This window comes from Danio rerio, chromosome 12, assembly GCF_049306965.1.
Source record: "Danio rerio strain Tuebingen ecotype United States chromosome 12, GRCz12tu, whole genome shotgun sequence".
NCBI lineage: Eukaryota > Metazoa > Chordata > Actinopteri > Cypriniformes > Danionidae > Danio > Danio rerio.
The window spans coordinates 6,786,294-6,813,728 of NC_133187.1; the positions used below are offsets into that span (position 1 = coordinate 6,786,294).

General features: G+C 34.8%; 1 protein-coding gene across 3 annotated transcripts in view; it reads left to right on the forward strand.

The window, feature by feature from the left end:
* Positions 1–27,435, forward strand: part of prkg1 (protein kinase cGMP-dependent 1) — a 248,018-nt gene that overhangs the window by 36,531 nt on the left and 184,052 nt on the right. For 2 of the 3 annotated variants that reach the window (XM_073918140.1, XM_073918139.1), the window contains exon 2: positions 4,650–4,816. In XM_073918140.1, the coding sequence (XP_073774241.1) occupies positions 4,650–4,816 (167 nt within the window). Of the gene's footprint in view, positions 1–183; positions 294–4,649; positions 4,817–27,435 lie in introns of those variants that run through there. The other variant, XM_073918141.1, reaches the window with a different exon arrangement.

A 27,435-nucleotide genomic window follows, 5' to 3' on the forward strand; every position in this document is an offset into this window, starting at 1 on the left:
CTATCCCAGATTCCTTGCCATTCTTTTTTAACATTTTCTTCAATAATAGGTTTCATTTCTATTTTCCCTCTGGCTCCTCCTACCTGTTTAAGCTGGCAGGTAGCTGATAATTACTCACAGCTGTGTCTGCTTGCCAATCAAGACACCAGCAGCATAAAAGCAGAGGAGAACGTGCCAGTGTTTGAGAAGTGTTTATGCAAGACGTCTCTCTAGAGCAGTTCAGTTGGCCTACAAAACAATTTATTAGTAGTGTTCTACTAGATTTTAGCTTTGGATCAAGCACAGACATTTAGGTAGGTTAGTGTTTGTTTTTATTTGCGTGTGCATCTTTATTAACATTTAAAGTTAAGTATGAAGATTTATCATTTTGACCTTAACCCCTGCCCCAAATAATAGGGAGGTAGCTACTTCAGTTTTGTTTGTTGAATGTTTTCTACTGCTTTGAGGATAGAAAGGGATTTAAAGTGTCGATTTGAAAGTCCTCATTTTTATTTTTATTTATTTAGAGCTGAGGTGTCAATCTCCTGCACCGTTTAGATCCAAACCAGCTCCAACATGCTTGCCTGTAGGTTTCAAACAAGCCTAACGGACTCTGATAGTTTGAACAGGTGTGTCTAATTAGGGTTGGGTCTTAACTGTTCAATGCTCTGGTTCTCCAGGAACTTACTTTGACACCTTGATTTAGGTGTGTGTTTTTTATTTTTTGACCCCTCAAGCTATTTTTTTTTTGGTCAGTTACCCTTATCTGTTCCACACATTTAATAAGATAAAAATGAGTTATTTAAAAAAAGAAACTTATGAGAACTGAGAAATATTAATACCGTGGCTAAACCATTTGCAAACACCACTGTTTGAATGCTTTAAGACTAAGCAGAATCCACTCACTCATGAATTTGGGAAATAAAAAGGTTTAGTTGGTCAAGGTTTTGGAACATTTATATACTACTTGAAAGCTAATGATATTTGGGTAAAATTTATTTAATGAGTTCATGCTAAAGTGATGTTTTCACGAAAGTATGCCCTTTTATGTACAAGGATGCAATGATGATTTCTCTTAATCTATTGAAATAAATTGCAACAATAGCTGTGGGTTACTACAAAAAGTCAATGTCATGTGGCCTTGACCAAATATAGATTAACATGCTGTTCACAAGTCAACATATCTGATGTCTCATGGCATTGAGTGGCACTCATGTCATTGGGGTGGAGGACTGTAAGACCCTACACTGTAGCAACTCCACCGATCCCATAGGTTATCTGAAATTGAGGGAAAGTTGGTTTTATATTTGCACATTTGTTCATTTAACTGTATATTGTTTACATCACTATCTAATTGACTGTAAACAATGCTGTACTTTTGAAAATCATTGGATGTTATATGATTTCACTATTTAGAATTTCTAAATAATACCTTTCTGAAATTATATTATTAAGGAGAATGTCTGAATATTTGAATATAAAACCAACTTTAAATCTATTCTGAAATTTAGGTCTGGATAAGGTGCAGGCTGACTCCATTTGCAGTACACTAGCCTTCAGCAACCTTTCCCAACTGTGGCCTTGATATGAGCATTGTGGTCTACGAAGATGGAATTAAGCCTATGTTCATTTTCATCTTGGTTTCATATCATATTTGAACAGCATGATAGAGGATGGGTAAAATAATTCTTGAGCCAGAAAATGTAATGGTCAATTTATAGATCAAACACCAGTTGGGAACTTTGCCATCATTAGAGACCATAAAACTATGCAAAAAGTACTGAAACATTGAAGATACACATGCACATTCTAAAGTGTTTCACCTGGAGAGGTTATAGTGCATTTTTTAGGCTCGCATCCTGAAAATTCACCCAACAGCTGAACAACTTTTAGTGAGCAGCTTTCATGATTTTGTACTTATTTTTGAGTTGTTAATGTAAATAAGAAATCTCGAAGTGAAATGATGTTGGTCAATATGAATAAACAACGAGATTAAATTTTTTGGCCAATCATTTCCAAAGCTGTTTGAGGAACACTTTAATACCAAGTTGAATCCACTGTTGGCCTGTCACTTGCAATTCCATTTCCTCTTTTTGTTTTGGGCAAATTAGCTTAAGCGAACAGGATGATTTTTTTAATTTTACCTTACAACTCCAACATTCAGAGTCACAAGAAATTATACCTACATACATAAAAAAAGTTGGCATTCACAATTCGGTTGCTGCTATATGGGGAAAACTTCATAAAATTTAAGTAGTTAGCGTTCTTTGACGTCATTATCAATATACAAATTGACTATATATATATATATATATATATATATATATATATATATATATATATATATATATAAAATATATCAAATATATAAGCTGAGTGCAGATCAAATAGTAAGTTGTAGAGGCTTAAGACCTTAAAGGATAGTAATAAAAAGTATAAAATCCCTATAGTATAGAACTGGGTTCATACATATTTTTACTACTAAAATTCCATGACTATTCCAGAACCTTTAAGTACATTTTCATGACGTAATGTTTCATGTCTACTTAGTAAATAATAAGAAAAACAATGACGTACTAAGTTATTACAGCATATCATAGAACATGCAACAATCTATGTTGTTTTAATTTGTTTTTATATCTATGTACAATTGATTTTGATAATGCTTACACAGCACTAACAATGTGAGAGCAAGTTTTTGGCCAAGGACAGAAAAGAAGTAAAGACAACTAACTAATATTCAAGTTAGGGCTGCACAATGTATCGTTTCACCATCAATGTGTGTATCCACAATAGTCACATCCCAGGATATGCATTGTTAGGATTATAGGTAATATAGAGTTTAATCATAATCGAGTAAAAGTTTTTTTTATCTGCAAGCATTTTTAAAGATATTTCCCACAAAAATTACTTACCATTTTCATTATACCCTTCACTTGTTTCAATTGTTTTATTTAAATAAGCGCAAACAGTATAATTTAATAACTTCTATAGTGTTGAAATAAGTGAAGTGTGAGTAAATAGTGAGTACATTTTAAGCTTTGAGTAAATTAAAGCCCTGTGACTGTCAACATTTCAATATTTCAAATTTTAAAACATCCGGCCACAAGAAAAATGTGTAACTTTAATAAAGATGAAATAATATACAATGAAGACTATGCAGTGTTGATTACTCGATATCTGTAACTGAAAACTGTAATTCACTTTTATTTTACTATATTTTATTTATCTATGCTTGTCATTTATTTGTTATATATTATTCCAGATTAACTCCTCTACAAAATCCCCCCCAATCAATCCAAATAAACCTGTTAAATCATCTGGTGAAATTGTATACATATCACAATATATACCACAGAAATATTAAATATGGGATTGTTACATTTTTCCAATACTTAATTTAACTATACAGATATTTGTTAAACTAACTTCCATCACTTTGCCAAAACTTTGTGGGTTTTTCTGTTTTTCCAAAACCTTTCCAGGCCTGGAAAATGCCATGTCAAAATTCCATGACTTTCCAGGTTTTCCATGACCGTATGAACCCTGATAGAATACACACAAGTGTTGAATCTGGTTTTCAACATAGTGAAAATTTTGGGATATTTAGATATTTATTTTTTATAAACATGAGCAATTCCATGCAAATATCAACCTTGCCATAAAAAAGGTCACACTTTACAATAAGGTTCATTAGTTAATGTTAATTAATTAATTTACTAACATGAACAAACAATAAACAACACATTTACTACAGTATTTATTCATGTTAATAAACGTTAGTTAATGAAAATACAGTAATTCATTGTTAGTTCATGTTAACTCCTAGTGCATTAATGTTAACAAGCATGGACTTAAATGTTAATACTGCATTAGTAAATGTTCAAATATGATTAATAAATGCTGTTCATGTGTTGTTCATGATTACTTCATGTTAGTAAATGCATTAACTAATGAACCTTATTGTAAAGTGTTACCAAAAAAAAAAAATCTAGTTTACCAAAATAGCGAAAACTTCTAACTTTTTTTTTGTGTGTGTGCGTAGGCTTGTATCGTACAGGACTTAAAAACACTTAAAAATCCCTCTGTCAAAGTTTTCAAACAATTATTTTTAAAATACTTTTGAAGTATTTTTGAAGTCCAACAAGTGGCAATTTCACATCACATTTATACCCCGTATCATAAATGCAAAATAATAAATAAAATAAATCATGTTTGTTCTTTAGTGAGCCAGCTCTTATCCTTTTGATTAGCGTCATTTACTAAATACATAAAAAGGAAGGTGTTATTCACAATTTGCTGCTAAATGGGAAAAAAAACACATGTTAAAATTAAAGTAATTTTAAGCAATTAGCAATTAAAATTAAAGTAATTAGCATTCTTAACTTTGACCTCATTATTAAGATTTTCTTTACCATTAATTAGATGTGATACAAAAATTCGCTTAAACATTTATTAAAACCCCAAAGTCCAATCATTTTACTAGAATTCACACCTTTTAGATTTATTAAATTTCACTATGTAATCACAAGTAAAATTATGAGTCTTGTTTTGTGTCACATCTGAAGAATAAGTGAGCTACACACTGGATTACCGAATCTATTATTATTATTATTTTTTATCTATTTTTGATTTGACGGCTAAAAGTTCTTTCGTTTTGTCATCCACAGGTCTAAAGAATTAATCAAAGAGGCCATTCTTGACAACGACTTCATGAAGAACCTGGAGCTCTCTCAGATCCAGGAGATTGTAGACTGCATGTACCCTGTGGAGTATGATAAAGAGAGCTGTATCATCAAAGAAGGTGACGTGGGCTCCCTGGTCTATGTCATGGAAGGTAGGTCATGTCAAAGCATCCCTGCTGTTTGTTTACTTTGGTGTGTTTTTACTAGGGTTACAGATGATTTGCAGATGAGGCAGTAAGCCGCTATTGTGATTTTATCATGGGAAAATTCTTTGGCATGACTATGTGTTCTTTGGCTTCACTTGTGTAAAACTGAGTGCAGGCCAAAGTCGTAGAGGCTTGAGACTTTGAAAGATGGTGGTAAAATCAGCTTTTTTTTGCAGCTTTGTCTTGAAGTATATTGTGTCAATCTGTTTGTGGAATACAAATGCATTTAATGAGTCCTGTTTCCAGCATGGTGACATTTTAGGATGTTTAGATTTTTTTTTATTATTATAAAAATGAGCAATTCTATGCAAATGTCAACCTTGCCATGAAAAAAATCAAGTGTTTACCAAAATAGCGAAATTTTTTGTATAGACTTGTGTTTTACAGTTCTGTAAAACACTCAATGTTTTTAAACTAATATATTTGATTTACTAAAGTCCCACAAGGTGCAATTTCACATCTGTCACATCCATATAATGTAGAGATCGCACATCCATAATGAAGCTTTTTCCTCATCGATGCAAAACTAATAAATAAAATACAAGCATTCATGTTTGTTCTATAGTGAGCCAACTATTATTCTTTTGATTAGCATTATTTATTTTGGGTTGTGCAGTTTAATTTTCAGAATTTCTACAAAGTATGCTGTATACTGTAAACTCGCTAACTTTTTTTGGTCACATCCATAACATGTTTATTTTCCTCATTTAATATATTTTTAAAAAATGATGCCGTAACTCTGTGGTTGGTTGTTTTGGAAAATATAAACAGATGTTTCAATATATTGTTAACATAGTATACTTTTTCTGTGCATTTATGCTTTTAAGTTTGTACTGCAAATAAAATTGCTCACATGCGTTTGCAGACTATAGTCCTTAGTTAAGTCCTTAGGTTCAAAATTAGTAGTATTTTTTTTAGCCAAAATATTACAATAATTCTTCCATGTATTGTGATCATTTCACTTGCCTCTATAAAGACTGCTGCTATAAAGTATTATGTTAAATTTTTAAATTCTATCAAAAAAAAAACTTTGTCACATCAGTTTAAAGATACTTAAAGGGGTGGGCCACTATGATATCATATTTTAAACTTTAGTTGATGTGTAATGTAGCTGCGTGAACATAAACAACATCTCTGAATGTAAAGGGAGACCTTGGTTTTTACAGAGTTAGTTTAGCAAAGCCTACATAAACAAATTTTGGGGACTACAAAAAATTCTTCCGCCCCCTGTGAGATCACAAAGGTTCGTTTACTGCGCATACAAACTGTGCAGCTAAGGGCCGTGGCCAGAGGCGCTGTGACATTATAGCAGAGATGCGTATGATTATTTTATTATTATGATTTTATTTAGATTTAATATATATATATATATATATATATATATATATATATATATATATATAATATATATATTATATATATATATATATATATATATATATATAATATATATATATATAATATATAATATATATATAATATATATTATATATATATATATATATATATATATATATATATATATATATATATATATATATATATAATATATAATATATATATATATATATATATATATATATATATAATATATATATATATATATATATATATATATATATAATATATATATATATATATATATATATATATATATATATATAATATATATATATATATATATATATATATATATATATATATATATATATATATATATATATATATATATATAAAATCTAAATAAATTCATAATAATAAAATAATCAGGGACACCATTATGACTACTCAACAACCCGTCCGAAATGTATGTTGCCAAATATACTCAAATGCCAATAACTTTAACTCTAAAATTTATGAAATTTGTGAATACCCATGACACATATGGTTCTTAAGAGCTGTTCAAACTTTTCTGGACATTGTGAAAAAAAGTGATGCTAAAACGAACTGTTAGATATTAATATTAATGTTGTTATTATTATTTTTATACTATTTATAAAAAATCATGAAGGAATTTATGTACATTATAACCAGATTTGAACACTGCAACAGCTGTCAAAAAGTGTCCCAATTTACCTCATTTCACCCTTCGAGTCACACTATGAATATGATATGAACAGCACCTGTGATTAAATATTCATGAGGCGCTGTGGATATGTTCCACATATTTTTAGGTTTTTTTTTTTTTTTTGGTGGATTATTGAGAGGAATACTTTACATGTGTCTCCACATGGAGTACAAGAAAAAAAAATTCTGAACTAATATTTCTAGGTGATTGAGCAATTCTTATGTCGCTACAATTTGAGTTTTTGGTTTATTTACCACTTTAAAAATCATCCCTCTTGCCATGTAAATTGCCATGTTTAATTATGATAAAGTTTATAATCTTTCCTTTTTTAATATGGCTTAGTATAGACTGTAAAAATGCTGGGTTCCACATAATTGATTTATGTTGAGATAACATTAAGCAAGTAACTTTTGTCAACTCAAATAAACAACTCAAGAATTGTGTTTCAGCTCATTTTAAATAAGTAGTTTAAACAAACAGCAAACGTAATTTGTTTTAGTGTACTGAATGTAGACCAATGCGATTAATTGAAATCGTATTAAATTATATAAGTTTTGAACATGTGCCATTTCTAAATCACCATACAGTAACATTTTTTTGTGTGCTTCAGTACTTTTAGGTAATTAGTCTACTGAAATGTATATATTATGTACAAAATATAAAGCTGATTGGTCAGTTGTTGTTAACTTATGTGACTCACAAATTGGCATTCTGAAAAGTTTCGATTTTGTCAACTGGGCACAACTGAAAAAATGCAAGCGTGTCACTCCCAATATGCGCACAAGCCCTGCGCCTTCATTGGAAAAACGCAAAAGATGCGATATTTGAACAGCTTATTTCCTAGCAGCATCACAAAGAGGTCTATGGACATGGAGAAAAATACACGCAACTACTTCTGATATATGGTCAAACAGAACACACAGTAGCCTATTTGTTTTGCAATAGGTCTGTTCTAGAGACAATTTGTTCACTAGGTGATTATTATTATTATTTTTAGGTTTAAGAGACATGGTACAGGTTTTTTGATAGATCTAATTGTTTTCCATTGGAAATATGTTTCAGATTCACACTGTAAAATTTCTGTGTGTGTCAAAATTGTGATTAAAATCAGTTGTAATATTGTTCAAGAAAATCATGATGGGTTTCTTTTGCCCATATCGCACAACTCTAACTGGAAGTCATCTGTTTTCTGCAGTGGTTTAAATTTATACCCAGTATATATTTATTAAATCATGTTTAGCTCTCTAAAACAGGACTGATGCCATTTGAGCGCTAGCTTAGAAATAAGCTTAGAGTAATAAGCTTGAAGCTTTTTTTTTGCAGGCAGTTGGTTTGTATAGCACGTTTTTATGGTCACCTTGGGTCTTTTCACAGACTTCATTTTTCAATATTGACTTCATTTTTTTCATACTGTACATAGATTTCTTTCATTTGTATCCTGTTATCGTCCTGTGTTGTCAGTCGCAGGTTCTGTCATTTATAAATGTGCTGTTTTTTTTTGTTTGACGATAAACAAAAGTATTTTTAGTTGTATCCGCATTTTATTTAAGCCGTCAGTCGTCCACACAGACTTCTGAATGAATGGTCCCCGTCTTTGCAGTAGCTTTAAAAGTTCACTTATGGCATGTCTGAAAAATAGTCTGATTTTGATTGTGAACTGCATCTTGTAAAAAAAAAAAGCTTTAGTACAAATTGGTCCAAAGTTGCACTTTGAAAATATAATCTGTTATTTACAGAGCTTCTGTCATTTCTGAGCTGATTTCAAAGGCATTAGGGCTGCACGTTATTGAAAAAATTTGACATTGCGATATTATTTTTTCCTGCTATATATACAGTTGAAGTCAGAATTAGTATCCCTCCCTATAAATTTATTTTTCTCTTTGAAATATTTCCCAAATGATGTTTAACAGAGTAAGGAAATTTTCACAGTATGTCTGATAATATGCTTTCTTCTGGAGAAAGTCTTGTTTGCTTTATTTCAGCTAGAACAAAATCAGTTTTTAATTTTTTTAAATACATTTTAAGGTTAAAATTATTAGCCCCTTTATGCTACGTTTTTTTTCGATAGTCTATAGAACAAACCATCGTTATACAATGACTTGCCTAATTACCCCAACCTGCCAAGTAAACCTAATTAACCTAGTTAAGCCTTTAAATGTCACTATAAGCAGTATAGAAGTGTCTTGAAAATGTTTTTTTTAAATAAATAAAATATTTACTGTCTTCATGACAGATAAAATAAATAAGTTATTAGAAATGAGTTATTAAAACTATTATGTTAAGAAATGTGTTGAAAAAAATCAGAAATTAAACAGAAATTAGAGAACAAATAAACGTGGGCTAATAATTCAGGGGGGCTAATAATTCTGACTTCTACTTTATATATTATATTACAATTCCACTAACCTGTCTAGTTAACCTAATTAACCTAGTTAAGCCTTTAAATGACACTGTATAAGCTGTATAGGAGTGTCTTGAAAAATATTTATTCAAAAGTTATTTGCTGTCATCATGGCAAAAACAAAATAATCATTTATTAGAAATGAGTTATTAAAACTAGAAATGTGTTGAAAATCTTCTCTTCGTTAAGCAGAAACTTGGGTAAAAATAAACAGAGGGACTAATAATTCTGACTTCAACTGTATATTGCAATATGAACATAATTTCACCAGATAAAATTGAATAGCTCTATTTGGAAAGATCCTATTCATTTAGATAGATTAAGATGATCAAGTCTCTTTCTACTATGTTTTCATAACTTATAATAAATTACAAGCATGTGTTAATACAACTGAGGAGAGATAGAAGTTAAATAAACAGTGCTTAATGGTTTTCTGTGTAGTCTAACAGTATTCAGGTACAGAAGTTGAACTTAAAAATAACAGAGTCAGCATTGTATAAACCAGAGGTGACCAAACTTTTTCGTATGAACGGCCAAAAACTAACTATCATGGGCTGCAGGTAAATATACCAAACTATATTACATTAAAGTTGCTATAGGTCATTTCCTATTTCTTTTTCAATATATTTCAAAATAGAAAACATTTCTTGAAATCGTATTACCTAATACAGGATGAGTTTTAAAACTTATTGCAATAAATACAAACAATCACATTTATACAACATTGGAGTTCAATGCTGAATACACTAGTGAAGCAAAATCTGCCTTTGACTTCATTTGCTAACCAAAGTCTCCGCATTGTTGGTGACAGTATGAACAGTTAAACTAAACCAGATTAATTTACACTATTTAAAGAGCCCCTATTATGCATTAAAAAAAAGTAATATTTTGGGTTCGGGGTTCTCCAAAAACAGTCTGATATGTGTGCAAGGTCAAAAAACACTTTCATTGTCTTATAGTCTGCAAAGGTTACCATTTGCCAACTTTGGCCCGCGGGCCCTAGTTTGGGCATCTGTGGTATAAACAATCAAAAAATAATCATATTTAATAATATCTGTGTTTTAATCTTTAATAAATAATCTAATCCTGTGATGACTCATTGCGATATCGATGTTCAAATGATGTGTTGTGCAAACCTAACAGGCATAAAACAATGCCAACACTGTAAGGCCCAATCCCAATTCTATTTTTTTTACCCTACCCCTTCCCCTCGGCCCTTACAACCGAGGGTTTGCGATCTGATGCTTCATGTGAGATCAGAGGATTGCGACGGCTGTAGTTATTCCTGTTGTGTTATTTTTATTGGTATTTATCTTCAGAAAATCACTAAAGGCATTTAGTATGTTATCATAACAATCTAATGGAGCAATAAGATCGTAACTGTACTGTGTATTTACACATTGGCCATATTCATCAATGTAAACACACCAAAAACAACATTAACATTATAGCAAACACTGTAAAATGCCAATTGAAAGCCACTAGACATTACTGAGAGGGTGTCAGAATGCTGTGGGACTGCTGTACAGGAGTTATTAATAGGGATTATAGATAGTGAAATTTTGGGACACCCCTATCCCTTGGCGTGCACGCACAAAACGAGGGGTAGGGGTAACTGTAAGGGTAAAAGCTAAGGGGTAGAATTGGGATTGGGCATAAATATAGCACTATTGTCAATTAGCTGGAAGCACAGAGTACACTGTATGTTTTTTAAGGGTCATCGGATGTGAACCAAGAAAAAGATTACTTCCAAAATGTTTCAGCAACATTTAAAATTCATGAATTAGCACTGTGCGGGTTTTGGTATTTATAAAAACAGAAGTGATTGAATGGAAATATTCTGTGAACCACTATGAATAGGTTTCGAAGAGTGGCGGATGTACCATTTTGTTCAGTAGAGCCACTTGCTGAGGTGTTTTTTTTTTATCACAATGCTTTGGCCCTGAACCACTTTTGGCTTTCCAAACTAACCCCTGCCAGTCGCCACAGGAGGGTTGCTCTTTACCTGCAAACCTTTCACTCCGCTTCCAGTAATGTACACTCGGCAGGTGGTTCACCACCTCCTCGTGCATTGTTTTCCTCATAGAATATGTTTGGCTAATCGCCTCTGGTGACAGAGATGCTAATTTCTTTCTTTTTTTGTGTCCACTCTCTCATTCAATTCCAAACCTCTATGACTAGGCACTATGGCTATGGACCACCTCAAGAATATATTTAGGAAACAGCTTCAGCATTTTTGTTTTTTCTTGCCTTGATATTTGAGTTTGAAGTGAAGGGTGAGTGAAATAATAAAACTCTGCATTCTGTTCCAGCTTAAAGGGAAGGTTCCCCCCCCCCCACCACCCCAAAATGTAATCATTTACCCACCTTTTACTTGTCTCAAACCTGTTGTCTCTCCTATTGTAGAAGTCAATGGTTACAGGTTTTCAGCTTTCTTTAAAATATATATTTTTTGTTTGACAAAAGAAAGAAACTCGTAAAGGTTTGACACCACTTGAGGTTGAGTAAATAGCAAGGAAATTTCCATTTTTGGGTGAAAATAGATAATTTTTATTTTTTTCTTATTGTAACATGTTCCTTGAAGTTTACTCGATTCTGTTATTAAGTCTGCACAATATATCGGCTCAGTATTGGAATCACTATGTGTGCATCAGTAATATTCGCATATCAGAATCTGCAATGCTGAGTTGGGATGAGAGTTTATTATAATTAATGCAGTTTAATTTGAGTGAACGTTGATCATCTGCGCGCATTTGTAAAGTGATAGTTTACCTAAAAGTTTAACTTTACTCACTATTTTCATTTCACCTTTCACTTGTTTCAAATGTTTATGAGTTTCTCTTTTATATTGAACACAAAAAGAAGATATTTTAATAACTAGTAAATGTTTGAAAAGAGTTAAGGGTGAGTAAATTAAACTATCCCTTTAAGGGCCTAATTCAATTCATGTTTATTTCTATAGTGCTTTTACAATGTAGATCATGTCAAAGCATCTCAACATAGCAGTTCTAGTAAACTGAAACTGTGTCAGTCCAGTTTTCAGAGTTTCAGTTCAGTTTAGTTCAGTTCAGTGTGGTGTATATTTCACTGCTGAAAGTCCAAACACTGAAGAGAAAATCGATCAATGTGCAGCTCTACAAGTGCCAAACCTATTTGACTGTCAACATTTCAATATTTCAGAGTTTTAAACAGAGGTGCCCAAACTCGGTCCTGGAAGGACGGTGTCCTCTAGATTTTAGTTTGCAGGACACCTGCCCTCCAGGACCGTCTGGCCACCCCTAGTTAAAAAGATTTAGCCACAAGAAATAATGTTTGTAATCTTAATCAAGATTACATCAATATCAATATCTGTATATAAATAAATATCTGTACCTGATTAATGCTAGGCTCTCTAGAAAACTATAGTTCACTTTTATTTTTGCTATATTGTCTTTATCTATGCTTATCATTTATTTGTTATATATTATTCAAGACTCACTCCCCTACAAAATCATCCTAATCAATCTAAAATGAAGAATTCTTTTCAATAAAGCTGTTTAAGTGAAGCTGTTCTGATGAAATTGTTTCCACATCGCAAAATATATTGCAGAAATATAAAATATGGAAATGCCAGATTTTTTTGTGCAGTCCTAGTTCATTCATTCATTCATTTTTGTTCAGATTAATCCCTGATTTGTCTGGGGTTGCCACAGCGGAATGAGCTTCTAACTTATCGATATGTTTTGCACAGCGAATGCCCTTTATAAATTTCGAAATAAAGTGCGGAAGCGGTCTGTAACTGGTTTAATTTTGGACGTTAGTGAACCGTCTAGCAATATCGCTCCTGACTCCCGAGCTCGCATATGTATGTGTGTGAATGAGACAGCGTGATGCTGCATTTAGCGTGTGCGTGTATGTGTGTGTGTGCGTGCGTGCGTGCGTGTGTGTGTGTGTGTGTGTGTTTGTTTGTTTGTTTGTTTGTACAGACAGCTTGTTATAGGCTGTCTGGACTCTATAGCTGGGTGGTTTTCGGTTTTGTTCTCCCTCGGGTAAGAACAGGCGTAGTGGGTTGAAAACGGGGCGGGTCGGGCAGCTGAACAAAAAATGCTGAATATAAGCGGGAACGGCCGGGTTCGGGCTAAAACCTGGTGGGAGCGGGATTCAAAATTTTTAAAATTATTTGCCAGGTTATTAGCTAATAGTGTGTCAGAATCACACTTCCACAGTAGAAGTTAAGTTTTCTTTTACTCAAGAACACGATTCACTATCTGTTTAGGTCCGCCTATAGATTTCTGCATATAAACAGCAAATGCAGGTCTACATAAAAACCAAAACAAAGAAAAATGACAAGACACTATGAAAAACATCTTTGCATTGCCTTACTTCTGATCTTGAGAAGAGAAGCACTTTATTTTTAATGAAGTTCCAGACCATGTCAGTAAGAACTTCATCATTTATTCATTGATTTATTTATTTTTTGTTAAACCATGGATTTATTTACAAACAAAGGTTTTTCAGAAAGATTGAATGTAAATTGTTTTTGTGTCAACTAAGTTGGATCTGGCAGTATGACACACCACTTAAGTTTGATTAATTTTTATTGCTTTGCCTGCTATTACAGATTGTTTGATATGTACTCAGTATTTAAAGCTTTTTAAATCTCAGTTTTGTGTATCTATGAAGCATGGTATGCTGTCACGTGAATGCAGATGTTTATATTGGTGGGCACAGCTGTCTTTTTTGTAAACGTTGTGATCTTATAAGCAAATTGCTAAACAAAAAATTGTTATAACCAGCTACTGTAATAATGCTATAGAGTCTACAATCTGCAAAAACCCTTTCCAATAACAGGACAAATCAGGTGACAAAAGCAGGACAGAGATTAGAATAAACATGCAAAGTTATGTTTTTATATAGAAGTCTTGATAACATTATAATATTGGAAGTGAAAAAGTAAAAAGTGTTAAAGGCATTCCTCTTTAACTACTTTATATAGTAAGCTATTGTAGTAAACAAAAGTACTGAATGACTAAAGTATAAGTAAAAAAGCTTCTCATTTGCAGCTCAAAAACGTTTAGTTGACTACACTTCCATCAGTATTGGATTACTCTTTATTACTCAGTATTAGATCTACTTTATATGCATGTACCTCTAAATGTTTGAAAAAAAAGGGATTTTGTTTATCATAGGACCCTTTGATTTGTCACAGGTTCAAGTGCACACACACATCACTGTAATCTACAATTAACTGTATATAAAATGACAGAATTGACCTCATTACAGTCAAGGAGAAAACAACATATGTTAGTTTTGATTTTTAAAGCTTTAGTTGCTAAATTACCACAGTATATATTTAGTTTGATGGTGCACTGCTCAAATACTTATAAAACAGTTCAGCAGATAAACTTTTACTTAAGGTTTGATTTTTAATTTTTTTTTCAAACAGAGTTAGGTCGATCTGCATTCCCCAAGTGTGCTACTTATGTATGGAATGAGCTTCAAGATATACTGCATATGAAATCTGTACTGTCTATTGCTACAGTACATTTAAAAATAGGTTAAAGTATGTACATTTAGGGGAATTTCCGATTAAACAAGTAGATAAATATAATGGACATTCAATTTTCACCATAATAATCTCTTCATTCTCTTCCCCTGTATTAATATGCTGACAGACAGATGCCTTTGGTGCACAGCTGTCAGAATTTTTAAGCAATTAACAGTTTGAAGCAACAGGTCACTGCATTTTTCTGGGAGGCAAGTGAAGGAATTAAAGGTTAGGAACACATTAATCTGACGGCTGTTAATGAGAAACGCTTACAGATTCCTTGTGCTCGGCTGCACATACAGTATACTGTAGAATCAGCAACTGAATAATGCAAGTAAACCTCAGGCAGATTTAATTTAGCAATTGTCAAATAGATTTCTTTTAATGTTCAATATAAAAAAAGTCTTTAACAGAATTGAATCACGTAATACATGTTAATTTGAGAGATTTATTTTGGTAATAACAAAGATTATAGAATACAGAAGATGTTTCACATGCAAAGTTTTGAATGGGGAAAATGTAACCATTTACACTACCTGACAAAAGTCTTGTCGCCTATCCAAGTTTTAGGAACAACTAATGATATCTTGACTTCTAGTCGATCATTTGGTATCAGAGATTGCTTATATGAAAAGCAAAGGCCTCTAGATTACACTTATTTTACCAAAATAAAATGATCATACATGGGTTTTTAATAATTTAATTATGACAGTAAAGTCTAACTTTGCTAAGACAAAAGTCTTGTCACTTAACAGAAATAATGTACAATGGGGAATATGCCGAGCTAATGTGTTTCCCATACTGATACACTTCCGGTGACCTGTTATTGTGATTTATTTTTTTTCCATTTTATACGGTTCCTTTTACAGCATCGATGTTGTAATGTTATTCAAATACAATCAGTTAAACAGACTTTGGCATCCATTTAGTTGTTCAAGCGTAAAACGAGACAAAAAGCCGTTTGCTCGCACTCACCCGTCAGAATCGGCAGGTTAGCGCAGAAGCTCCATTAATTATACTGGGGTAAAATAAATGCTAATATTATAAAGACATGGTGGGGAAAATGTAATTTAATGCAGTGCTTCTTGTACAATCTGAGACCCACTTTATATCGGATATCTCTCAGCCAGTGGAGATAGCTGATTTTTTAAAGAAAACAAACCTTAAACGTGCCAATTTTGCAATGGCATACAATTCGCCGGAAACGATTAACCCAGGTTATTGGCAAATTAAAAGTCCTATTAGCATGCTTCGGCATATACCCTATATAGAACATAAAGTCATGGTGCAGTGGAAAAAATAATTAATATTGTGTATGTTTCTCATAAGCCTGGAGGACTGCATCCACCTCTGCAATGACTCATATCACTGATTAATAAAGTCATATGGAATGGCAAAGAAAGCATTTGTGCAGGACTCCCAGAGTTCATCAAGATTCTTTGGATTCATCTTTAATGTCTCCATCTTTCCCCAAACATTCTCAATAATGTTCATGTCTGGTGACTGGGCTGGTCAGTCTTGGAGCACCTTGACCTTCTTTGCTTTCAGGAACTTTAATGTGGAGGCTGAAGTATGAGAAGGAGCGCTATCCTGCTAAAGAATCAGCCCTCTCTTATGGTTTGTAATGTACTGGGTTTGTAAATGTCTTGATACCTCAGATTGTTGATGTTGCCATCCACTCTGCAGATCTCTCACACGGCCCCATACTGTATGTAACCCCAAACCATGACTTTTCCTTCTCAGGGATTTTTGTGAGATCTTGGATCCATGCTGGTTCCAACAGGTCTTCTGTAGTATTTGTAATAATTGACATACTGTACAGCTTAACATGATTCATCAGAAAAATCTACATTCTGCCACTTGTCCAAATGATCAACTAGCAGTCAAGTTATTATTTGTTGCTCTTACAACTGGCATCGACGACAAGACATTTGTCAGGTTGTGTTTAGGGAAAGCCCCGCCTTCAAGGAAAGGAGCCAATCATTGACCACTATAGATATTATTCTCAGTGCAGATGCATGTTTTTATGACAGTTTCTGTAGTTTCTTTATTATGAACTCGCTTGGTTTGACAAACATGCTGGAAATTCAACAAATAAATGACACCCAGACATGAAAAATATATCTACATAAAGCTCAAAAAGACTACTTTAAAATGAACCAACAGCACTTGAAAACAAATGTTCTCTGGTTTTATAAACCATGTGAAATTAACATGAGGTACAGTCTGTCCCTTCTGATGTCATGAATTCCCTCCTCCACCATTCAAATGCAAATAAAAAAAGGGGTCGCTGTCATTATAAGAGGAGATTTGCCATCAAGACCAAGTTAGGAATTACTTCAGAGGTGAAGCTTGAACGAACTCTGCATTATTCAGAGAATTATATTGATTCTTATGTTAGTATTATAGTTTGACTGAGAGGATGACATCTGATCGCGTCCTCCAGAAACAGCCATAAAAGAGATTGGTGTCATGATCTTAGTTCCATTAAAGTAAGCACACATTAATTTGGGCAACCTGATTTATTTATTTATGTTTTTGACATGGTCAAACTGACATTTAGGAGACGGTTGTTGTTACAGTGAGGGAAATAATATTGAACATTTTTCTAAGAAAACATATTTCTAAAGCTGCTGTTAACTTGACATTTTCATAGGATGTTAGCGACAACCACACAAATCCATATATTCAAGAAAAACAAAAATAATTAGTTTAGAAATTAAGTTGTGTAATGAAATGAAAATGTATTGAACACATGAAGGGAGGTGTAGAAAAGCAATACATACCCAGACACCAGCAGAAATCTCTCAGTAGATATTCAGCAACCCTCTGCCCTTCATTAGTGTAAATTAATGTTAGCTGTTTCAGCCCAGCATCGACATTAGCAGTATGATGACAATGAAAACAGAAATCTTTCTCGATGTGTGAGGCGTCTATAAGCTGCCATCACCAAAAATGCCTTTTAGATAAAGCATTAAATACATTTCTGTAGGTGAGTACTTTCTCCTTGTGTCACTCTATTATTATTACACACAATAGCTCTTTTTTCAGAATTTTTTTTTGTTTTGTTTTGGGGGTTTTACCACCATCTGGTTTAATTCCATGTCAACAGCTCCATTAGAAATATTATTTCCAGGACAAAAACATGATGGTGAACAAAATGGACAGTGGTTGTGGTCTGATGGATCTGTGTATGGTTACACCAATGTGTATGGTTACACCAACTGGTGCTCAGGAGAGCCTAGTAGCGGGTCTGAGCACTGCTTGGAGATCAACTGGACATCAAACCATTACTGGAACAATCAGGGGTGTTTGACCCGAATGGGCTATCTGTGTGCCAAACCGCTTGTACCATGTTAGTGTGACTGTAATTCCACCCCTGCCCCCCCCCCCCCCCCCAACTGTATATTTACTTTATCACAAATATGACATACAATCATAAGCTTGGCAAACACTTTTGGGGAATTGGATATTTTCCCATTCAAAGAGAAGAAGCTGCACCTGCATGCCCAAAAGGTGTTTAATAGATGGCTGCCAAGAGAAACAACTTCCCTTAAAGGGACTTTGGTAATAATGAGACATGCAGCTAATATTTGATATATTTCCGGACTTCACCCTTTGTCATTTTTGCAGGACTGAAAATATTTTCTGTGTGACGCCTGTGGTCTGTATATATGGTGCATTGTTCTGTTTCTGTGGTGAAGCAATGTGGAGTATGAAAAATGAAGGCCTGTGGGAAAAGTCTGTTTTTGTGTCTGGATGTTTGTTTTTATAGTTCTGCGGCGCTTCGCACAAGGCATCAGCTGAGAGATGTCGTGAACGGGACGTGAGGGCTCTGACTGCCCCCTTTCTGGATGTTGACTCATAAAGGTCCTGAAGGGAGGGCAGATTGCAGCTGATGATGTTCAGTCTGCTCGAATACAGTGCTGTGGCGGATCCATATCAGCAATGGATTCAGTGATGCCCGAACTGAACTTTTACTGCTAGTGGCACGTTGAAGTCTTCCGTGACTCATTTGTGTTGCCAGAAACTTTTAGAAAAAAAAAAAAGAAAAAGCTGCAAACGAGTCAAGAGTTTACCTAAAGCCAACTGTTTTATCTTGGAAATAAGCCATATAGCCAAATATTGCAGCCTGCACCTGCCAACAATGTTAACTCTGTATACTGAATGGCTAAAGCCCAAAGATGACAAATAAATGACAAACTTTGGGGAAACACAGGAATATTTCACAAATTATATTTGTATGTTCTTAGATAATGACTGCTGTTCGTGACACATCTCAATGAACTAATTTAGTGAAATTACAACCTATAATCAACCCAGACTCATTGTGGAGATGTTCCCAGGGCTACATTTTTGAGAACCATCAAATAAGTACCGTCTGCTTGCAGTTTTTGTTTTTGAAAATCCACTAGAGGGTGCTGTGTACATTTCTGACAATCTCAAATATGTCACTGGGGCACTTCTTCTTTTTTTTGGCTAACTTCCGGAAAGGGAGAGTAACCAATTGCGTTAGAGATAACAAGTAAACTAAGTCCCTCCCTAAGACTGACTGGCTATTTTTAATTCCATTGAATCACAGGTCTTTTGTCCAGTACAGACTATCTGTACATTTACTATACAGGCTTTTCTGATCTTTCAATCTAATACCGCAAAAACATTTTTAACAATCATTTTTTGTCAACATTTGTACAGTTATTACTAAAACAGTTCAATCTTTTATGAATGCCGTATGCATTGATTTATTTATTTTTTGAGTTCCTATTTCCTAATGCAGAATTTGTACTGATTTACTGTTGTCTTCATTTAAATTAGTTTAACAAAAATATTTTAACATCACAAATTTTTTAATTAAATATTAAATATTAAATATTTAAATATTTTTTATTCCAAAAAATGAATGGAGGTTGTAATTTTGCCAGTGTATGTTGTGTTTTTTTGCATAGAATAAATTAATATTTATTAATTAACAGCATTAATGACTACTGTATATCCATGAAAGAAAATATCCAAAATACTCAAAAGACAAAAAAAAAATAAATAATAATAATAAAAAATAAAAAAACAAACAAAGAAACACTGAAAACACGAAGCATTTTGATTTTAATTTTGAAGATAATGAAGCAGCTTTAGCCTAATGGCCAGAATAGAAAAATGTATTAAATATTTTTTTAGCAAAAGAAAAACAAATGTTTTGGATAAAATTGAATGTTAACTGAAGACACTTATTATTTGTAAAGATATAGGCATTTGTTGTTTTTTTGTTTTTAAGATTGTATGAATGGACATTAATGGCAGTTTTTGTTCTTGATCTAAAAGCAGCAAAACTGAACGCTGTGAGTTTGTGTCAGGATGATGATACACAGATTTCTGAGCAGTGTTGTTTTGCAGTATTGCAGAGTGTGATGTTGCTTGGCTATTTTCCCTCTGAAAATTAGCAACAATTTTTACATCAATATCAGAAATGTTTGTTATTTTGTATAAATCTATCAATTTGGGCTGCATGGTGGCTCAGTGGGTAGCACGATTGCATCAAAGCAAGACGGTCACTTGTTCGAGCCTCGGCTGTATCAGTTGGCATTTCTGTGTGGATTCTGTGCCTGTTCTCCCCGTTCGCGTGGCTTTCCTCTGGGTGCTACAATTGTCCATAGTGTATGTGTGTGAATGAGTATGGATGTTTCCCAGTGATGGGTTGCAGCTGGAAGGGCAGTAAAACATATGCAGGATAAGTTGGCGGTTCATTCCGCTGTGGCGACCCCAGAATAATAAAGGGGCTAAGCCGAAAAGAAAATGAATGAATGAATCAATAGGATGTGAGGTCTAGTGGTCAGCATGAAACTAAAGGGTGCTTTCACACTTGGTTCATTTGCCTGGACCGTACCCAAGTTTGATTGTCTCCCCCTGCCACCTCCTCGGTTGGTTTGTGTTCACACTGTTTTTTTTCTTTCTGAACCTCGGTACGCTTGCATCATCGAGCTGCTGTTTCGTTTACGGCTGTTGCTAGGTGACGGTCACGAAAGCAAGCGCCAAAATAGAAAGACTTTTGCACATCGTGGTCATTCTGCTTTAGCCGAAGCTTTTGGTTTCGGACATACAGAAAGCGACTCACGTCCATCTGCCGCAAAAATGTTATAAACATTCAAAACATCACACAGTGTCTGCAGAAGCTGTTTTTGGAGGAGACAAGCAGACATCACTGTGTATCACTGTGTTTGCCCTGGCTCAGTCCCGATTGTGTTTGCCCTGGCTCAGACACACACTCACACAAACACGAACGAATGTTATGAAAACGATAGTTTGTTGTACAGTTGACAGTTCACTTCCGTGATTTGGTACGATTGCCTTCACATCAGAAGTGAACCGTACTAGAGTTCGCATGAACTGTACCCCAGACCACCTCTTTCAGGCGGACTCGGGTACGATTCACAGGTGCGCACCCGAGTTCAGAAGACACGTTCACACTAGCTAAACGAACCGTTCTATGAGGTCAGACGAACCCGGGTGCGGACCAAAAGTGCAAGTGTGAAAGCACTAGGGATGTAACGGTATCAGAATTTCACGGTACGGTAATACCTCGGTATGAATGTCACGGTACGGTATTCATTGAATCATTTACAGGAAAAAACAAAACTTATGAAAATACTCCAAAAACGTACCAAAAGTGTCAATGACATACAAATTAGTCATCTATCTGTAAGCTTTGAAACAGGAACTTCCATTTTAATAACAAAAAAATATTAAACCATGTAAAAAAAATTAAGTTTCAATTTAGTATTGTTGAAAACTCATCACATTCAACATTTAATCACTCACTCACTTGGATAGAGATGGGTTTAAAGGAAAATTATCATATAAATATAATCTGGTAAAAGCTCTATCTTTCCTCTATATCTATATCTATCTCTGGGTATTTACAATGTCCCCTGCAACAGAAAAAAACCCTCTCATTTGGGACTGAGGTTTCAGGGACAACAGAGATATGACTTGGCCCAGGTTGACAGCAGTGGGTATTGTGCATTGTCTTTCCCCCACTTGAGAGGACAAACCATGAGTGAGATAGAGATATCATGTCTGCATCAATCTGAACATGCCCTTTTTAGTCTTGGATAAAAAAGTTCCCTTCCAAAATGATCAAAAGTGCCCCCGCGACGCGACATACCCTCCGTCCCCGCTTTACAGTACGCGCGCGACAACACAGCTGATAAGAACTCGCGCGACAACACCGCTATTCAGTACGCGCGCGACAACACAGCTGATAAGAACTCGCGCGACAACACCGCTATTCAGTACGCGCGCGACAACACAGCTGATAAGAACTTCCGCGACAACACCACTATTCAGTACGCGCGCGGCGACAACACCCGCTTTAGGGTTTTCCAGCTCTTTTTGATCCCCGCTTCTAGCAGCACACTCCATTTCCACATTACTGGATCTGTAGCGACAACAGACCGCAAGGGATTATGGCCAAGCCTGGGCTGATGGGAATTGTAGTTTCCAGTACCTCCCGTTCGCTTCATTCGCCTGAGCAAATTTTCTCAGAAGAACTATAGTTTTACCGAGTCATGCGACTACGGTAATATCGAAAAAAATTAATATTGCGGTATGACGGTATTTACAATACCGTTACATCCCTAGAAAGCACCCTAAAACAAGCAGTAGTAATGAATACATTTTACTTCAGTGCATTTTTTGAGACCGTACTTTTACTCGAGTACAAAAGTGTAGTCAGTGGAGTCGTTTTAAACATGAGTATCTGTATTTCTACTTGAGTAAAGGATGTACTTGTTTTGCCATTTCTGATTTAGGTCGCCTCAGTGGAATGAACCACCAGCCTAACCAGCATATGTTTTATACAGCGGATGCCCTTCCAGCTGCAACCCAGTACTGGGAAATAATATTAATACATTAACAGCATTTTCATTTTTTGTATCAAGTGAAACTCTGACCTAAAACGTGTTTGTGTTAGACCTTTTTCTAATCATCTATCTGACACAAACAGTCCAGACCAGTCAAAGTGGTCAAACGACAAGTCAATCGATACCAATTTCAGTAAACTGACAGCCGAATCACCACCATGTAGTATTATCAGATGACGTGTGTTTGATTATCAGCTTTATCTGTGGCTTCATGCGTCACCCACTAAAGCTTTATTAGAAATTCGCTGATGTTCTGCCAAGTCCAGCCAACGATGACTAGTGCTGGCTTATAAAACACACTTTAAAACGACCATCAATGACAACATTTCACGCAAGTGCTTCTTTCCTGCTTGCGTAGAGGAGCGAGGAGCTGGAAAAAAGACCCTTTACATTTCCAGTACACAAGTGTGATCCAAACAGGAAAAGTCCCCCCTTCTTGCCCTCTGAGGATGACAGAAGCGCTGCTGAAACCGAGCTATACTTAGCCATGTGAGATTTTGAACAGCGAGAGCATGACTTGTCACATTTACTTTTAAAAAGACACAGATAGAGAGGAATCTGTGCTCTAGAAAGCAGCAAGTAACAGTTTCACCAGCCTTGCACCACAAACTGCCACAAAACTGTCCCTACATGCCGATGGTTGCATAGCAACCCCTTGAAACGCTCACCCGGGGTAGTTTATTTACATCCGCATTAATATACAGCGCACCACAAACCCAGCATGGGACATCATTACATAAGACTGTCTGAAGTTTCAATTATGTGGAGTAGAATATGTGTGCTGCTGTCTCAGGTAGCTGTCTATCTTTTTGTTTAAGTGACATCCCTTTCCAGCTAATGCGATTTTACTGTGAATATGCATAAAATTATTCATGTTTTTTTTCTTCCAGAAAATGTTGCATGATGTGGAAGTTAAATTCTAAAAATGGAAAGTTTGTCATTATTTATTCACCCACATGAGGTTCCAGACGACTCCTGCTGTTATTTTCCCTACAGAATACCAAAACACGTTTCAGTGAATCATAATAGATGACATGCATTTACCGGCCACTTTATTAGGTACACCTTACTTGTATCAGGCTGGACCCCCTTTTGCCTTCAGAACTGCCTTAATCCTTCATGGGATAGATTTAACAAGGTACTGGAAATATTCCTCAGAGATTTTGGTCCATATTAACATGATAGCAGATTTGTCGGCTGCACATCCATGATGCAAATCTTTCATTCCACCACATCCCAAAGGTCATGGATTGAGCTCTGGTGACTGTAGGGGCCATTTGAGTTCAGTGAACTCATTGTCGTCTTTAAGAAACCAGTCTGAGATGATTCGCGTTTCATGACATGGTGCGTTATCCTGCTGGAAGCAGCCTTTAAAAGATGGATACATGTGTTCATAAAGAGATGGACATGGTCAGCAATAATACTCAGGTAGGCTGTGGCATTGACACAATGCTTAGTTGGTACTAATGGGCCCAAAGTGTGCCAAAAAAATATCCCCCACACCATTACACCACCACCACTAGCCTGAACTGTTGATACAAGGCAGGATGGATCCATGCTTTCATGTTGTTAATGCCCAATTCTGACCCCACCATCCGAATGTTGCAGCAGAAATTGAGACTCATCAGACCAGGCAACATTTTTCCAATCTTCTATTGTCCAATTTTGGTGAGCCTGTGCGAATTGTAGCCTCAATTACCTGTTCTAAGCTAGAAAGAGTGGCACCTGGTGTAGTCTTCTGCTGCCATGTGATCGGCTGATTAGAAATCTGCGTTAACGAGCAGTTGGACAGGTGTACTTGATAAAATGGCCGTTGAGTGTAATTATGCATAATTCATTGCGATATTAATATACAGCGCATCACAAATTGCATTAAACATCACATTAAAATTAAAGTGTTATCATTGTCTTAGTGATTTCTGTATTGCATAAGGAAATAAAACCTTTATTCTCTAATGAGCTGTAATTTAGCTCAATAAATGCTGAGTACTATACTGTACCATAATTTGATCAGAGCAGAAAGTCTTAAAGGTTTCAGAAATGCACATCATACTGCATATGGTAAAGAAATCAGAAATGTCAGACACTCACACTATTCGTATTTCATGAATTACAACCAATATTCAGCATACACTGCTCTCATATTATTGAATTATTTAAAAGTCAGCTTATAACAACTTGTTGATGAGCAGGAAATGCATCCTGGGGTGCTGCGACAATACAATTAATGCATTTCCAAGACAAAAAGACTTTATAGATTCAGCTTGATGTAGGTTTTTAAAGTATGTGTAAAGCGTTTTGTAAGATCTCAAACTGAAGTGGGCGGTGTTTGGCATTTGGTGTGTGTTGGTGTGTGGGAGTTGGATATTGCAGACTGGACTTTAGATTGCGGTACTAGATCCGGCCTCAGCTTTTCAAGCTCGCATTGATTCGTAATTGTTCGGGCCAGCATGCGAGACCTCCCACTCGAGGATCAAGTGTCAATTAAATAGACTTTGTCAAAAGCAGGCACCACTAATATGAGGATAAATCCAAAGGCATGAACGTTTTGCAATCAAATGAAGGATAAATCTAGCCTGAAGCTCTTATGAGCTGGAGGTAGACTGGAACTGAAAGAATATTGCTTGTTTTAGTGTTCGCAATACTCCCCGTCTTTTTCTCTCTCCTTTTTTTGGTAGACGAAGATGACGCCTGTTTTATTTCAGCTGTGGTTTTCTTAGAAACCAGACATTTAACTGACCTCCGCTCATTCTTGAAGCAAAACTGTTACGCAAGAATTTATTCAGATAACACCCCTGACCTTGTCCGAATATGAGAGTGGATTGTTAAAACTGCAATGAAGGCTCGTAAGGCGTTTTCAGTGCCCGGAGACGGACATTTCACTGCCATGTTTTGTATTAACCTTTTAAATGCAGATAATTGTAGTTGTGTTATTCATACAAACGTCACAGCGTTCACAGGCCAAGCTTTTAAAGTGCCACTATTTCGCTACTTCAAATGCTTGTAATTTAGTTTGAAGGTCTGCTAAAACAGATTAAATCAATCCAAGGTTAAAAAAAACACATTTCTTTCTTTTTTCATAATATACACACACTCTAAGAAAATTCCAGATTTTCACAACGTTAATGTAATGTTTGACAGTAAATTACATTAGTATCACTTTACAGGATTTAACTGTGAAATTAATCAAATTACTGTAAGAAGGACTATATATTTTGCATGTTAGTTATAGGAATTAAAACTCTTTATTTCATTCAACACAAATATTAATATAAATGAACTTTTATGCTAGTATTGGCACATTTTTTTTTAACATTTAGAAATAACAATGTAATCGCAGCCCTTCAAAAATATCTCATCCTGTTTTGATATGACATAAATGTCATTGTAAATTCTCATTTTTTGGTGCACTGCTTCTTTATTTTATTTTATAAGGTTAACATGGAAATATGAAATAATTTTTAATGAACCTATTTTGCATTAAAAAGGTCATATTTTGGTTTTAGGGGTATCCAACAACATGCTGATATGCGTGCAAGGTCAAAAAACACTTTCATTGTCTTATCTATATACAGTGGAAGTCAGAATTATTAGCCCCCTTTTGAATTTTTTTTTTCTTTATTAAATATTTCCCAATTTATGTTTACCAGAGCAAGGAAAGTTTCACAGTTTTTCTGATAATATTTTTTCTGGAGAAAGTCTTGTTTTATTTTGGCTAGAATAAAAGCAGTTTTTAATTTTTTTTTTCGATAGTCTACAGAACAAACCATCATTATACAATAACTTACCTAATTACCCTAACCTGCCTAGTTAACCTAATTAACCTAGTTAAGCCTTTAAATTTCACTTTAAGCTGTATAGAAGTGTCTTGAAAATTTTCTAGTAAAATATTATTTACTGTCATCATGGCAAAGATAAGATAAATCAGTTATTAGAAATGAGTTATTAAAACTATTATGTTTAGAAATGTGTTGAGGAAAATCTCTCCATTTAATTGAAATTGAGGAAAATTTAAACAGGGGGGCTAATAATTCAGGGGAGTTAATAATTCTGACCTCAACTGTATATATATACATTTATTTTTACCTAAGTCAGTGATTCATTTGTTCCCAAACCCTACTTAGCATGAAGCTAATCTTCAGTGATTGGTCCGAGGTCCCATTCTGTTGTGATTGGTCGACTGCGTTCAGCACAAAACAGAGAGAAAAGCCCACCACCGCTTTGAAATAGCAGCCAGAGAGTATGTTAGAGCCCAATGCAGGAATGCAATAAATCAGTGCAGTTAAAAACCAGCATATTACTCTATTCTTAACCCTAAGGAACGGCTGATAATGGCCATAGCAAAGGCAAACAACAGAGGATTGCCAGTTCAGAAATGCACTGAAAATCGGTAGAAGCAGCACACGTCACGTTTTTAATCTGGTTTTGGACGCGATATGTGAACAGCCCCATACAGATTTAACCCTACAAGCCGCATGGGGCCATTACAACTTATAACACACAATTAAACCCATATTTTGCAAACTACACAAAACGAGGCAGCAATTTTAATTACACTAACAAGTTTTGATCCGGAGGAAGAAGAAACTGGTCCATATGAACTGTAACAGTTACTGACAAAGTCCCTGTTAAAGTCTGACAAAGTCCCATAGT